Source organism: Thunnus thynnus, chromosome 4 (assembly GCF_963924715.1).
Source record: "Thunnus thynnus chromosome 4, fThuThy2.1, whole genome shotgun sequence".
NCBI lineage: Eukaryota > Metazoa > Chordata > Actinopteri > Scombriformes > Scombridae > Thunnus > Thunnus thynnus.
In genome coordinates, this window is record NC_089520.1 from 30,341,005 (window position 1) to 30,357,728 (window position 16,724).

The 16,724-nt window shown below is 41.6% G+C and overlaps 1 protein-coding gene across 12 annotated transcripts in view; it reads right to left on the reverse strand.

Annotated features, from left to right (window-relative positions):
- Nucleotides 1-16,724, reverse strand: part of foxp1b (forkhead box P1b) — a 159,448-nt gene that overhangs the window by 19,281 nt on the left and 123,443 nt on the right. For 10 of the 12 annotated variants that reach the window (XM_067588292.1, XM_067588286.1, XM_067588289.1 and 7 more), the window contains 3 exons: nt 15,432-15,582; nt 7,754-7,943; nt 2,430-2,537 (listed from right to left, as the gene is read on the reverse strand). In XM_067588292.1, coding sequence (XP_067444393.1) covers nt 2,430-2,537; nt 7,754-7,943; nt 15,432-15,582 — 449 coding nt within the window. The remainder of the gene's footprint in view (nt 1-2,429; nt 2,538-7,753; nt 7,944-15,431; nt 15,583-16,724) is intronic. The other 2 variants (XM_067588295.1, XM_067588293.1) reach the window with 1 other exon arrangement.

Genomic DNA, 16,724 nt, shown 5'->3' on the forward strand with positions numbered 1-16,724 from the left:
TATAGACTGGACCCAGAGCTTAAGGCTGTCCCTGTGGATGGTTTATCTTCTTAACTGTTGGTTAGGAATTTTAAATTAAACGCACACATCTTTACAATAGCTTTTACATTTAAAATGCATTACAAATTTCTGAGGCATATTTCAAATCATTTGGGCTATTAAAATTAATTTTATGTTTGCATTTATATTATAGGTTTAGTCTAAGTAAGTTTTTCAAACATACAACTTGTTTTATTTTTTTTAAATTTACATTAATTAATTTGATGTTGCTTGTGTTGTTTATTTAGTGGTTTGTAGTGATAAGACTTAATATAACTCATAAACAATTACTGGAATGTACTGAGGTGTGAAAGAGGAGTTCTTGTGGTTTCAGCAGACAGACAGTGCAGCACTAGAGGGCACTGCAGTGTTTCACTGGCTCTGACCTCTAACTGGACACTGAAGAGATAGGTCTTGACCCCGATAAAAACACCAGGCTCCGCTATGAACCCAACCCCACCCATCTGTGTGCTGAACCCGAAAACAGGAACAGGGATTTGGTGCTTTGTATTTATCAAAATAGTGCGTGTAGGTATGTAATGTTTTCTTTAAAAGATAGAATAAATACACACACAGTTTAAAACAACATTTCAGTCCCCTGTTAGTTGTTACTGTTGGCATGTGGAGCTGAAATCTGGTTGACGTTAGAGTCCTCCTCACCTTTCTTTCTCTCTGGTACACAGTACACTGTGTTCTGCTGACTACACACTCACAGAAACACACACACACACACACACACACACACACCTCTCTTCACTTATATTTTCAACATTTCTCTCAACCTTAGGAGACTTTTGTAAAAGCATTATAATGCCTGATGTATTCTTTGTTTTTATTTTTGATTCTTTTTGGAGGCCTGCAGTATCAGTTGCTGGGTTTCATGTGGAAGTGCTTAAGGGTTTGAGAGTTAACACCTTGGTGAGCTGCTCGCACTCTTGCCTGCTGTTAAACAAAGGCAGCTTTGTGGAGACTCTCCCCAAATGTTTTCTTAACATGTTCCAAGCAGTTTGAGCAGGCAACTAAAGTAAACAAGATGTTGCCATGATAAAAACACTTGTAAAAACATAGCAGAGTGCACTTAGAGACTTTTTAAGGCAGAGCTCTACCGGGCGCATAGAATTTAATTCCCCTCTCTTCTATAAACAAAGGGTGAGGCAATGTCAGAATACAATAAATAGTGATGGATTTAAAGGGGCCCTCCCAAAGCTAAAATATGTGTGTCTATGTGTGAAAGTGTTTGTGTGTAATCCATGGTTTAATAACTATGTGTCACAAGATGTTTATTAAATCAAAATAAAAATACATAACTGCCTCTTTTTTCATCTCCCACAGAAATGGTGCTGCACTTCATATCCAACTACTAAACAATCTAGTGTGATATGCTTTTCAAAGGCAAACTGCGCTCAAAGTGGATTATTTAAACGATCAAAAGAGGATTCAGAATGTTGACAAAGAAAGTCAAAACTTTCAGCTGTCTGTGAGGCGGCCCGCCGCAGCACCTTTCTCTCCTGCGTCTGTGAGGAAACTGTGTGTTCGCTGAGTGCTTGTTTTAGGATAATGGAATTGTGTCATATCTTGTTTAAAGTGCGACTAATCCGGGGTGACAGTGAGCCATTGATCTGCTGCCACAACGCAGATGTTTTCATCCTCTCCGTAACCATGGCGCTGTTATGTGTTGGATTACCTACAGCACACTGCACACAGGGTTGATTAGTAAACCAGGGGTCTGACTCAGACAGGGAATCATGGTGCAAAACAAAGGCCTGTGTCAGGCTGGACGGGGTCGAACCTGTTACACAGTTCACACTGAAAAGATGCTACACAGCAGGTGATGCTGAGTTAGCTGAAGCTCTCCAAGTACAGTATACATGGTTAATTCGCTGCTTTTGCATGCATACATAGTGTTGAGGTGTGATACAATAAAATGAAGAAACACTTTTAACCAAAAAACGAGACAAAAAAATAAAGCTTGAGAAAGGAGGGGGGAAGACAAACAGACCACTGAAGAGACAGAAAGAGCTGAGCGAGGCAGTCAAAGACACACACACCAATCCCCCTGTCCAGTGACAAGGGCAAACATGCAGTGCGCCCTAAGTGTGGGCTGCCACAGATAAACATCCTACCGTTGTTTGTTTGGGAAAAACGGCCCCCGTCACCATGGGAACTGCACTTATCACAGGAATTAGAGGCCCATGCCGTTCTCAGAAGGAGACCCCGCCACAGTACCCTTGTCAAGTGAGGGCCAACCCCGGCACCCACACTCAGGAATAACAACCAGCTGCACCTGTAGTGCCTCTGAGTCGCTGGGGGTCACAAAATGTGTAATCGACCCAACACGAGGACAAACAAACTTGGATAGAAATGTAGCTCCGAGTATGACTTTTACTTACTTGAGGAATGACTGGAAATCATCAAAGACCGCTTCACATCCAGGCCACTTGCAAACACCATGACCATAGAGAGGGTGACTGTGGGGGGAAGGCTCTTCTAGCGTGGATCTGGAAGAGAGATGCAGAGACAGAGAAACAGTCATTAATGAAAATAGATCACAAGTTTTCTGGAACATAAACAGGCCTGTGGTCAAGGGGTCAAAGATGATGGTGTCCACTGTTACAGCTGTTGCCTGGTTAGCACCTCCCTGTGTGTGCTGTATGTTATTTCCACATGAAAACATTGACTTCAACTTCATCTTGGATCCTTGGGCTGTGTGGAATCAGGGTATCTATGTGATCTCTGCTTGCTCTGCTCTTAAAATAGGGGGCTCATGTTGTGAAAACACAATCGAATCAATATGTAATTATTTAGTATCACTGAGCCATGTTGCAATTCACTTTGATCAAGACTGCTAGGGCGCTCCCTCAGTCGCTGGCTTTCCTGCACTGCCTGCTGCATCATGTCCCAGAGCCCACCTGGAGGAGCGTGCGCCACAATATGAAACCCCCTCCAAAGCATCAGGCACTTTCACATCGTGCACAAACTGTAAACATCCCTGCCTGGTATCAATTTATCTACTGACCAATCCATGTCACCAGGGGCTGACAAGCACATATCCATGGGGAGCGCATGGCTTCGTACAATCAGTCTAAATAGCGGGAACATCCCTGAAAAACAAACTTTACAACATCTTCCATATGGTGAGAGGCGTGGAACCACAGCTAACCACAATCAGTGCTGAGAAAAAGCGGCCTGTGTGGAGGCAATGTCTGCTAAGAGAGCGAGACAGGCAGCCATATGGACACAGGCACTATACAAGACACACAACTTTCAGCTACAAGAGCCTGGGGGACTGGCCTATATCGCTACCACCTGTGCTTCTGGTGGCTCGTGAGCACAGTGCTGCTGCCTCTCTTCCAGTCTGAGACTTGCTCTCTATGACAACAGGCCGGATAGGGAGATTCATTACACCACAAACTGTTGTGTTCCCATTTGGGAATAACTCCTAGCCTTGAAAATCTCATTCATATACGTATATACGACAAGAGATCAATTCTAATACTACTACTACTTCAAGGGATGTCTTAAAAATTTAAATATCAAAAATAACATCTTGCATTGCTCATCCAATCATCCATCTGCTTTGTCTTAAAAAATTGATGTAAAAAATGAATTAACAAAAAAGAAAGTAATCTAACCATTTGCCAATTTTGCAGGATTAAACAAGCTGATGTTCAGATTAAAATCTCATTTGTATCAATGTTAGTAAAGCTGTACCTCAAGTAGGAAATTTTAAAGGTCGTCACAGGTTTCCTTGTGTTATAATTACTTGCTTAAGAGTTCACATTGTTCATAACATGTGATAATTGCATTGCAATTAGGAAGCAGTCAAGCATTCATGAATGTGGTTAGCAGCTTTTTCTCCCTCTTTCAAAAGTCAGATTTTTTTTTTATTCAATTATGAATTATGCATTCACATTAAGACCTCTGTTTTGATACAGCTAATAAATAGATGGCGGAAGACCTATTATAATGAGTTTTTAACAAGGAAATGTGTGGACTGGTGAAGGTAATGCTGGTTTTTAATTTAAAGAGATCCTTTTTTAATTCTTTGCGAGCAGGCTTGTTGGTTAATTCTGTATTAATAAGATATTGAAATGTGGAGTGCGCTGGGAATCAGTGAGCACAAAGCGCTGTGAGGGGCTAGCAGCAGAAGAGCCCTTTTAAACGGTGGATGGCTAAACAGTAGTAAATGACAGAATTTACACCAAATGAGCTACATTAGTGTAATAGGAGAAGAGTGTAGGATTCATGGGGTTTTCTCCCATTTGAGAACACGTTCAGCACTATGAAAAAAAAAAGAAAAAAAAAAAAGAAACGCTCTGCAGTTCCCTGCGTTGCGTTAAATTTGACTTGCACCCACGACAGGTCTGTCAGGATGTTATTATTGTCAGGCAGCCCGGGGGAAGAACACTCTAATGATCTTGTGAGGAAAACCGTGTCATCAGCTTCCTTTAGAGGAGAAGGAACATTAAAGTGCCTATAGAACCGGGCAGAAATGTCTGAATCTTCCAGGTGTTGCACTGTGTTTATGTGTAGACAGACAGACAAGAGGAACTGCACACAAAGATGACTTCGACAGCTTGTAGCCAGTTGTTTTCAAGTTCACTTCTTTTGATGAGATGCTTTGGGCCATAAACAACTCATGATCTATGGCACTGTGTGCTGATGGGCTCAATCTATCAGCAAAAGTGAGGAGATTGATGTCCACCATGGTAGGTCAGAGTCTGGCTGCAGTGTGTGAAACCAGTCACAACACTTTCCCTCACTGTTTCTGCTAATGTTAGCCTATTCCCTTGTGCCCCCCCCCCGCCCCCCCTCAACAATCACCCCCATCCCTCTTCAACTCTCTAGGCCCTATACTCAATCCTCTCCTTCTGTCTGTCTTCTCTGTGCCACTGCATGGTTTACCCTAAATGATTTAATTATCATTTTTTTCTTGTGTAAGACAAATCAAAGGCGAGAGAGATGGGAGTGCTGTGCCAAATCTGATTATTTATCTCCTTAACAGATTGCTGTGTTATAGTCCCCGAGCTGTGCTTACTGATGGTTGTTGGGAAGTAAAGTGGGCCAAGCGCTTTGTGAGGATGCTCCCCCTACAAAGCTGATGCAGCACCGTATTGGGAATTTGTGTCAGATACAGATCAGGCACATTTCATTTAAATAAGCAAATCATTGAATAAAGATGACCTGGCTCACAGGGGTATATCTCTATCTATGCATCACAGTTCTCGGGCTGGGAAACAACATGGACTGACAGATTGAGTGACTCAGACCCTGGTCATATCAGGGATGTTATTCAGACAAACAGAAATCCCAGCTTGCTTTGCCAGAGTGTTCTTTGAGACAACTAAAAGCAGGAACACGTGCCTCGTCTTCGGTGTGTCAAGCCGGCAGTGATTGAATTTCTCCTCCTTCCTTAAGACGGAAGTGCAAAGCCGGTGAGTGATTACTGTGGATGCACTTAAGGTTTTAGTTGCAGGCGTCGTTGTGCCTGGGCAGATTTTATATGACACATGAAACTAACTACATGGTACTTAGGGCCTGCTGTAAACCAATCTGAAGCCAGTCGGGAAAACAGGCCCATCAGCAGAGAGGCTTGTTTCTGTTGCATGACAAAAGGACTTGCAAAACCGCATCAATTAAAAGTTCATTAAGTTCAGCACTGGGAGGATGAGTGGATGCTCTCTATTTACGCCCAGGCCGGCCCAGCCCATTATCTTCAACCTGATTATTCAAATCCCTGGATTATAACACAGACGTTTTCTCAGAGCCTTGCTTAGAATAATCATACTTAATAATATTTCATTTTTTTTCCCATGCAGTCTGATTAGAATTGAGTCTGCATCATCAAAAGAAGAGCAATAATGCTCTTGATAGTTGTGCGATTTAAACGTTCCGAAATGAACACAAGAAAGGCTTATTGGTTGTGTGAATCTAAATTAGCATCATTCAGGATTTAATAAGGAATGTTTTGTGTTCACTTTGTATCAGTCATCTGTTCCTAGTAACTGCGCATTTGAAACTCTAGGTAGGTAATCCACGACTTTCTGGAGCAGATGGGGTGGATGAGAATAACCTGCTTGGTTTTCTGACAGATCTAAGATACTGCGAGAATATTCAGACTGAGACTGCCTTCTTCACTTAAGCTTGTGTTAAACTGCTGTTGACATCTTCTTTAATCTCTGACAGTCAGCGCAAGGCAGAGGGCTGCCAGCTCTTGCGTTATGTCTTCTCCAATGTTTCATGGAGCCCTCAGCTGAGACTGGTTCTTGCCTTTTCCTGCCATCGATGCTCACCTTGTTTGCTCGCTTGCGACAATGTGTGATGGAGTGAGCGAGTCAATATCCTCCCCTGCGATTTGTCTTTGACTACACAAAAACCAGACATTCAGCCAGACACTGGATGAAGCACTGGAAGCCTGTGGATACTGTCAAGTGGGGAGCAACTAACGCCCATTTTTTATTTTATTTTTCTCCGGTGTGTGTGTCTCTGTGTGCATGTCTGTGTTAGAAGATAACTTTGAAACACAGCAAAGAGGATAAGTCTGTACAGGTAATATGGCGTTTATCTATTTAAAACCGATAGCACTACTTGAAAGGAAATAGCTGCCTTCTTTTTGTATCTTGACATTAGTAAATCACACTCTTTGTGTCACTCTCTCCAACCCCCTGTGCCCTCCCTCCCCCCACTAGCAGCCCCTCTTCACCTCCAAAGGCCTGCTGGTTTACTGTGCTAAACTTGTTTTCATCGGCATTGCTTTCATAATGACGCGTGGGTTTTGATCACTGAAACACAAGTCAGATGTTACGCAGTGAGCTCATGGTGCCTGGAGGCTCCGCACTAGCAGTTCAAAGATCAGGCTTTGGTGCAAGAAAACAAGCAAATGTGTAAGATGCCAAATTAATTCCTTCCTTAAAGACACACACACACTCATCTCAGAGAGCAAATGCCTTTCATAGATGATTCATCCTGGTTTTGAAAATATGATACACCCAGTGTTTGTTTTTCCTAGCACATAAGAGTTTATTGTTCTTGTTATGTTTCTTCCTCCTGAACTGACAGGTGATCATCAATCGATTAAATACATCAGAAAGTTCCTGGTCGACAAGGAGCTTTTCAGAGCTTTTTAAATGTTCTCATGGAAATGCTGTTTAAGCCACAGCTGCATTTTCCTATGTGCAAGTGAAACAATAGCAGGAACAGGTCAAGGTATTGACCCTCTCATTAACAGTATGGGGATCCCACTACGACTGCATGCACATTTCTTCAAATCCCTGTATTCCTTCCAGGTGTTCCTGTAAAATCCCCACTTGCATACAGAAAACTGTGTTGGACTTAATGAAAATAATACTTACAAATGATAAATTAATAGTAATCTCTGTGCAAACCCTATGGGGACATGTCCATCAACTGAGGCCCTGTGAGAAATTGCTATTTTAAATGGGAATATACGCCACACAGGCCTTCTGTTTGCTTTAGACAAAGATGACAGAAAAGACCGTTTCACATCTAATTAACAGTTGTAGGTTACATATAATGTAACGTACGTCTCTTTGAAAAACTTGTTGTATGAAGCCGCTAGCTGTGATCATTTGCAGCTTTTATGTCTTCACGGACCCATTGTGAGAGCATGCAAAACATGTGAGAAAATCAAATAAAAAAAATAAAAGAAAGACAACAAAAACATATAAAAGGCTTTGCAGAGGGAGGTACTCACACTTCTCTCTTGTGACTCATGTACTGCCCGTTGGTGGAGGCATGCTGGTTGAGGAGTGTGTTCTTTGGCGGTGCCGGGGAGGACAGGTCAAGGCCCCGGTGGCCATTGTTGCTGCTGTTGTTGTGCTCCTCCTTCACGTTAGCATTTGTCACTTCCTTCCACAGTTGCTGCAGCTCTGCTGGAATCATGCCTGAGACAAACAAATTGGATAATTAAATCAATTAACAGCTAATCCAACTCTCTTCTTCATCACTTAATTAAATGAAAGTGTCTGTAAACAAAGCCGCGTATTAATTAGAAAATATTCCACTACAGGGTAATGCACTGAGAGCTCTTGCCTCCCCTTCTCCTCCACCTCCTTCTCTCCCTCCCATTTTTCCCGTGATCTGAAGCGTGTTTGTATACACAAATCCCTGGCATTCACGCAAATTTCATGCCCAGAGTAAATAATTAACACCCAGACAAGGCATGAAATCGGAATAATCACCATCATTTTCTCTCAACAACAGACATGTGCAGAACACACACAACAAAAAGTTTACAATAGCAACACTAGAAAACATCCCACCCCTGCCTCCTTGAGAAACAGGACCCTGGGGTAATATTCTCAAAAGAGCATTAATGTGCAAAATACTTAAAGCTCTGCACCGCCTCCAATTGACACAGAAGACTTAAACCTCATTTAACAAGTCAAGCACACTGTAGCTCACACAGCCTTTTGAAAAAAAAAAATCCCTTGAAGACAGAAGACATTTTTCTGTGTGCTGGAAACACATCTATGGAGTGCGTGTGTTTTTTCTGCCTATGAGTGACAGCGATCCCGACACCCAGGGCCAGAGTCGGGATGAAGAAGGATAATGCCGTGTTTGTGCACCCCACTTTCCACGTCTGTGAGAAGAGAGCCTTTGTTGGCACGCAATATATATGTGTCCATCTATGGTGTGTCTGTTACTGTGCCGTAGTAGTCTGCTTTCATTTGACACAAATGAGGATAAAGCTGATATGTAAAATAAGATTAAGCCTCATGAGCGCAGAGTCTGTGGCTATTTGTATTTTCAGTCACAACAGATGGCATCTGGGTTAGCCATATTTTAATAGCCTACTGAGAGATCTAATAGGGAATGTGTGTGGATTTGTATGGGTATTCAAATCTGTGTTAACTAAGCCACATGTTATAAGCATGGTGAAAGAAGCCCTTGGATATGTGGTGAATTTAACCACAGAGCAAATGGGCAAGACCACTCGTTTAACATTACAATTAATTAAATCCATTCTCAAAATGAGCACTGGCAAATGAAAGATGATTTGCACATGCTTATCTACTTGGGTTTATATTCTCTGGATCCCCCTTCCCGTTTCTCATCACCAGCTCTATAGATACCAGAAGTGCTCCTTTCAAGCACCAGATTGTAATACATTGTGTGCAAAATGCTTAGTCTTAATTTATTCCTGTTGTGGAAAATAACTCTGAGGTGAAGATCTCAATACGATCAGCAAAAATATTTTTAATTTGATAAGCTACTAAAGATTTTAATTATGCTGGTAATGGAGAACATTGGCCTAATGAGGCGGAGGACTCCAGAGAGACGTAGGGGCTAAGAACTGTGAAATGAGTCTGATAGGATTGCTGTAAATTCACACTAGATCGTTTGCATATCAAAGAGCAGGAAATGATTGCAGGACAAATCAATAACCTTTCCACGTTCCAAGGAGCGTCTTTCCTCATTCGAATATTTAAACATGCTCGCTCTATTCTGCCTGCCTGTATTCTCACTTATTCTCTTCAATGCCTTGATGTGCCCTAATCGAAGTGCACGTCCATGACAGGCTAAACATGCTTAATATTGAGGCCTGTGTTGTAGCATGCAAATCCACTGCTTACTGATTTCCAGTTGCATTATCAAAGGATCCATTGTTGTTTTGATGGTATATGGAGACTTTGGAAGAAAAGTTTTATTTTCGTGTTTCTTTTTTTCTGTGATGGCTGGTTTAGAAGGGGAAGGTCACTGGTGATGCGAATGTCCTGCGCTCCGACAGCAGGAACAATCATTTTCCCCCCACTTGGTGCCCGGTGACAGTGGGCGATGTATTTTTAGCCGATGTGCTTGACAGGGCGGCCCACACTGGCTCAATTACCCAGCAGTCCTGGTGACCCCGACACCACTGTTTACTCAGATGAAACCGCAACGGATAGACCGGTCTGATGAGAGAGGTAACGGAGTGGGACCAAGCTGTCTCTTTCTGGATCTAGTCTGTAGTTTTATTGCTCTCTGTTTGCCTCTCCCCTCTTGCTTCTCCTATCTAACCCTAACCTCTTCAAACTCAACAACAGCTATGGCTCATGATTCCACATAAATGACAATAAAATACCATTACACAAATGTCTCACAGGGTATTATATTTTGTGTTTGGACAAAACGCATTGAGTTTCTTCTGGAGAGGTCTCCATCTGATTACTGTGGGACACATAATGACATTGATCTGTAAATCCTCTTTCTTGAGTCCCCAGTTTGTCCATCCTTTAAATGCTGGATTGGTTTATCTTTCCTCTTTCCATTTTTCAACACAACTATTCCACTCATTACGACTGGGAAATACGGACAAGCACTTTAAAAAATGTATGTTGTTGGGACACTTGATTGATCACCGGCCTCCCAACTCAATTTTACCTCTGCAGGTAGCTCTGGCACCGAGACAGGCCGAGCTCTTCAACCTTTTCCTGTCCTTGTCCCCCTGTACCCAGGTGACCATGTTCAAGCAAGCAGAAAGTTGATTTAAGGTTCATAATGACATCAGTTGCAGGCCATCATCCCCCAAATAAAAAATGGCCCCCAGTGCTCCGGGCTATTTAAACCGAGCTGTTACTTCTCACACACAGTGCCGGTGCCATGGGGGGACAGTGACATCGCTATTAGTTTATTGTTCCGTCAGGCTGGGACCTTTACTGCACCCCTGTTTATGTTGCCGTAATCACTGGCCTGCTGATATGCACCCCTTAGGCCTGAAATATGTCCTGTCCTAATGCTGCAGGAACTATTACCAGTAGCCCACTGCTGGATGTATCAATCACTGACAGGTCAGCCGCATTACCCACCGCTGTCCCTGATGTGCTGCTGTTCTGTGAGCACTTCATGGCTCGCCACATTCTTTGCTTTCATATTACGGACAAATTTGTCTTGTCACTGTCCCACTGGCCTCTCCTAGACAGCTTAAATGATGTTGTGCAGCTACAAGAATTCACTCTCTTGCAGAGCAACCTGAAAGGGTGTAGGGCCATTTTAGCCAGGATGTGCACACACTGTCCACCTCTGTGACACACAAACACACACACACACTGGCACGCACACACACAAACACCTCGACGTGAGCCTGAACAGCCACTGACTCACTCATCAGGTCAAGAGGACAGGCTTTTTGTGAGGAGGGGGGAAGGAGGTGGTTGGATCAAATTTATATTTATGAGAGTTATATCCTCCCAAACACATTGTTGTAATTCATAACAGATACCGTCTGGCCGCTTCCAAGACTTTGAACATTAATGTCAAAAGAATTTACGACAAGAGAAACAAATTATACTCCAGATAAAATGAGCAATTGTTTTTCACTCAAAACTGTTATCTATAAGTTTATACTTAATTAGTGCTATCATATTTTTTGAAAAGCTAATTTCAAATGCATTCCTTCAGTCCATCGTTTTGGCAGAAAAATGACTGTAATCTGTCTCAGCCGACAATGTAACTAAACAGGGGACAGATACAAAAATGAGTTGTAAACTGCATTATAGTACCCAAGACAAAACTGCAGATTGCACTTACTTTTCTTTAATTACTCTGTTACAGTGACCTATTATTTGAAAACCTTTACATTGTTTCAGCACAAGAATAAAGGATATAGTGGATTTCATGTGATAACAGTGGCCTTTTAAAATAACACTGATATCTATATTTTGAAATGAAAGAAATAAAAATCATCCATTAAGAAGTCATGCCAATTTACTGCCCCCAAGTTTGAATCCATAATCACGAGGACCCAAATAGAGCAGATCAACTCATCACTTCCGATGCAGTGCTAACTGCTAGCTGAATATTGTAGATTAGATCTGAGCACCATAGGCCTGGCCCGCTGATGCATGAAAGAGTTTAGTGATGTGGAAAACAGAAAGGTCATCAATAACTTCAAACAGTCAAGCAGAAAATGTGTAGAATAGGAAGACAAACTGGGGGCCTGAAGCACTAGCCTAAGTGTTGTAACAGCTGTCGGAGGCACAGAGTTAAACATCAATAGATTGCAAGGGCAAACTAACCAGGTTTGACTGGTTGTAACAAACTGAAACCCAGTAACTGTACGTGAAGAGATTCAGTTCCTCATCTTACTGTTTATGCAAACAAAACCCAAGAGAAATTACCCCCTCAGTTTACAGTATGCTCTATTTAAATACAGTGGTATGGCTGAAAAATTATTATAAAAAGAGAATCATAATATTCTCACTCAGGATTGAAAGTAAGATTGTATTTCAGGATTCTTTGAGAAATAATATGTGAAATAAAATATTTCCATGTCTATGATACTGTGTTTAGTATGGTACTGCACTGTATAAGGCTCCAATTATTTATGTTTGTGTGGCTGAATCTTGTCATTTATTGATGCATCTCAGGGAGAAATTAAAAGGGCCTGATTTTATTCATGAGATCTCCCTACTAATGCACATACTGCAAAACTAATCATTTAAGAATGAGGATGCATAGATGTGTAAACTGAAATCACTATTTTAATATGATATATTGTATTAATTGTTAAAAAACTGAAAAGGTATAAGGAATATAAATTCAGCACGCAACTACACACACACTACTCTATAGATGAGGTGAAATGCCTTGGCGGTTCAGTATTTAATGATGACACAGTATAAACAGGATGTTCTGTGACTGTTGTGAAATCCATCAAAAGTACAGTACATAGCCATATCACCCGTATAATGCTTTACTCAAGGGGTGTGTGTGTGTGTTTGCCAGACATCTGACACAGCAATTCAGCAAAGCACACTCACAACACAGCAGCACTCCACGCCTGTGCCCATGGCAATCGTCTGCGAGCGGATGAGTGATTCCATACCCAGTCCAAACAATAACACCACTGTACAAACCATGTTTGTGTTTGCCTATTACCTAAGCACCCCCCAAACCCTCCCGTTTTTATCGCCCTTATCTTGTTATTTCAAAACTGTTTGTCTTAGCTGGGAATGAATAGTCAATGTCATGTTCTAAAACCCTTATGACGGCGTCTTTGTCACAAGGGGACCACTCCTTAACAAAATATTAAAGAATAAATAAAGAAATAAACTTCCTGGCCAAACAAGTATTGACTCCGTATCAAGTAACAGGCGGTTTCACAATGACAAGTTCACTGGCAGTTTACGAACAATAGATCCAGTCTTCCTCCAGGCTGAAGGAGACTGCCACCAGCATGCCAATCACAGACAGAGGACAGAGAGTTGAAGGACAAATCATGCACATCTAACCCTTGTCTTCACTTCCAAACAGAGGGATTTTACCTCTGAAGTCTGGGATGGTGATAAACAAAGTGTACCAAACATGAAACAAACTGCAATGGTGCAGTAAAAAGTACAATGTCCTGAACAAGAGGTATGAGATACCATTTATAAAATTAGACAGCTGTTGAGTGAGGATTTACAGTAGGTGTGTCCAGAGTCAATGAAACCACGCACAGTATGTGGTTACAGACTTAAGTGGTACATTGTTCACTTTGACTAAGCAAATTTGTACAGGTATTATAGCAGGGCAACAACAGTAGCAGATCAAAGCACTCTGAATATATATATATATATATATATATATATATATATATATATACACACACACACACACCAGCAGAAGTGTTAAAATAGATTTGAGGGAAAACTAGTATCTAAACATTTCTGAAAATTCAAAAATGCAGCATCATACCAAGTTTACATTTTAGAAGCCCATCAAACAAATATTTTTACAGTGAAGCTGCCCATAATTTGTGCCAAGATCAGTATAAATAGGTCCATCTGAATAAAAATGTTCCCATTCCCATGATGAAAGGCTTTTGGAAAAACAAATTGGGAAAAAAAAAAAAAAAACAAAAACCAACAAAACAAAACAAAAAAACCAAGGCCAGGATCATCAACTTATACGACATTCAGCCCCACTTGATGTTGCACTATAGCACCAGCATCTCAGACCAAAACAAATATCTGCACCGTTTACTCAGTGAAGTTGGGAAAAAAAAGAAAAAGGAAGTGGCCCCTGAATTGACAGCTCACAAAACTCAGATCAAACTGTCAAACTAGGCAGTGCTGAGGAAATATGGATATGGATTATGTTACTGCATTGCCTGTTTCTCACTTTTAATGTTTTCAGAAACATATTTTAGTGTACTGTTTAGCTCTAATATGAGAAAGCTTGTGACCAGGACACCATGTTGAAAACAGACGTCTGAGGACATGGAGGAACTCACACGCATTAATATGCACACTCGCATGCATTAACATGCACGTGCGGCCGGATCGACTGTCAAAATAAGGAACAGAGAGGTTCAGATTACAACCAAGCAGCACCGTCCAGGACTGAAAGATGAAGCCAACGTGGATGTGCCCAAAACTGCAGTTCATCGAATGGCCACTTGAGGCTGGCTCCAAAAGTGAGCCCCATTGACCACCATGTTAAAATGCCCAACTTTACAGGAGAAATAAATGTTTACAGCCTGGTACAAAAAACAGTTTTGGCCTCTGTAGCTAATTTAAATTTATTAAGGCTTTAAGTTATGCATAATTAAGGGCGTGGCCGCTTTGAGTCACAGGTGGGTGCTGTCACGGGCAGGTCACTACCACGACAACTACCTTGGTTAGGTAACGCAACCATAGCACAACCCCCGATTCACAGAGTACAGGCGTAGTCGTTGCTATTTCAGAATGTTTTCAGCTCATGAAAGTTAACTGTAACATTTTGGCTCTCTAAAAAAGTCTTGCTCAGTGTTTGGTTGTACTAAAAGACCTGCTAAGGAGATGTTCAGTTTTTTCAACTAAGCGCATTTTGTTTTAATGGTTTCACACCTGTTTTTCACAAGCGAAAATTAGCATTAGAATTATCACAGTTAACCATAGACTGTAAAGCACCATGCTAACCAAGCTAGCAGCTAGCACTAGAGTCAGCTCCACCCTCTTGACCAAATATGGTCACTTCTGGCTCCTAAAATCCAAGATGGCAAACTCGAGACTTCAAAACAGGAGTCCACAAACCAGTGGGTGACATCATGTTGGCTACGTCCATTATTTTTTATAGTGTGTGATTACAACACACAGAGGTAATGTGACTTAATTCTCTGCTCAGGTTGCCATTACTCCACTATATCTTTACATAGCAAATAGTTGTTTGACATTGACATCTAGTGGGGCTGAATGTCGTATATTGCAACTTTAATATCCACTCAATAGCGAGCCAAACTTTTGCACTTGCATATACTTTGTGGTTGTTGTTGGATGTGAAAAGAGGTGTAGAGCCATTCCCAGACATTGTATTGCTGCAGTGTTTTGTTACCTCAAAATGCTCCCGCAGTTGAGGACTGACAGACAGGAGATTTGATAAAGAGCTGCAGGCTAGTAATACAGTACAGTGTGATGATATTAAGTACTGACCCTGAGTGAGGGAGTGCAGCGGCAGGCCCGTCTGTCCAGGCTGGATGGTGAGCAGCCCTTGCCTCTGGAGGTTGAGCAGATGCTGCTGCTGGACCTGCTGGACCTGCAGGAGCTGCTGCTGGAAGGCCAACTGCTGTGCTGACACCTGCTGCTGGTGGAGCACACACACACATACACACACAAAAATATGAAGAGGCACACCATCAGTAAACATACGTATATATAGTTGAAGCATAACAGCCAGTGCAAACATGTAAAGCTGGATTTCAGGTTTATACATTACTGGGTTCATGTGTGCCATTGAGGAAAAACATTTTAAATTAATTCATAAAAAATAAGGTTAATAGATTTTGTGTGTTCTAACACGCACAATAGCAAAGTGTAAATTTCATACATTTTGCCTTTAGTGTGGGTTTGTCTGAGCCCACTTAAGACAGGTAGCGTATACATCTCTCTCTCTCTCTTAATTAACGAGGAGTCGGGAGGCAAATGACAAACAATGAAACAACATAGTTAATCATTCATAATAAGAGCCACAGGAATTTAATTACAGCCATTCATAATTCAGCAAACAACGTGTGACTAAATCAAAGTGCTTAATAACCACCCTTGCAACTCTCACAACTCTCCCAGGCATGGCGCTGGGCTCAGGGATACACTCTTCCCCCAACCAGCACAGCAAGCTGTGTTCAATCACATACTGCGGACCGATGGAGAGATAGCTGTTTTGTTGATCTAACTGTGCTACGGCTGTTTCATCAAGGACATTTTAATGAAATGTTGGTGTGTCTTTACTGATTTTGGGGTTAGCAGTGAAAATTTTGGCTATGGTAAGTGAAACGTGTGATATGAGAGAACAGAAGAAAATGGAAAGGAGAAAAAGACAGACAAAGTCAGAATAATAAATAGAAGGAAATTATCTAATATCCCCAATCTCCTATGAGTCAAAACAAATGGGAGATGCTATTTAGATAACAGGGGCACAGAGGAGAGAGATGACTTTTAACCCTTTCATCAATCCCTGCTTTCAACAAACTCTCAGTCAACTCGCCAAAATTTCAACAAACAAGATGTATTAAGACACCTTACGTGCAATCTAATAGATAAAGATAAAATAAGCATGCCTGAGACTGTACAGGATACTAGGCCTGTTTATGAGTATACAAGGCCAGTTGTCAAGTGGGAGGAGAGGAGGGGGCACTAAAAGCAGTGCTGAGGCTGCCAAGCTGTGCACCGCACCCTGTTACCAAACACAGGATACACCACTTTGTTTACTTCTCACAATTGAGTGCA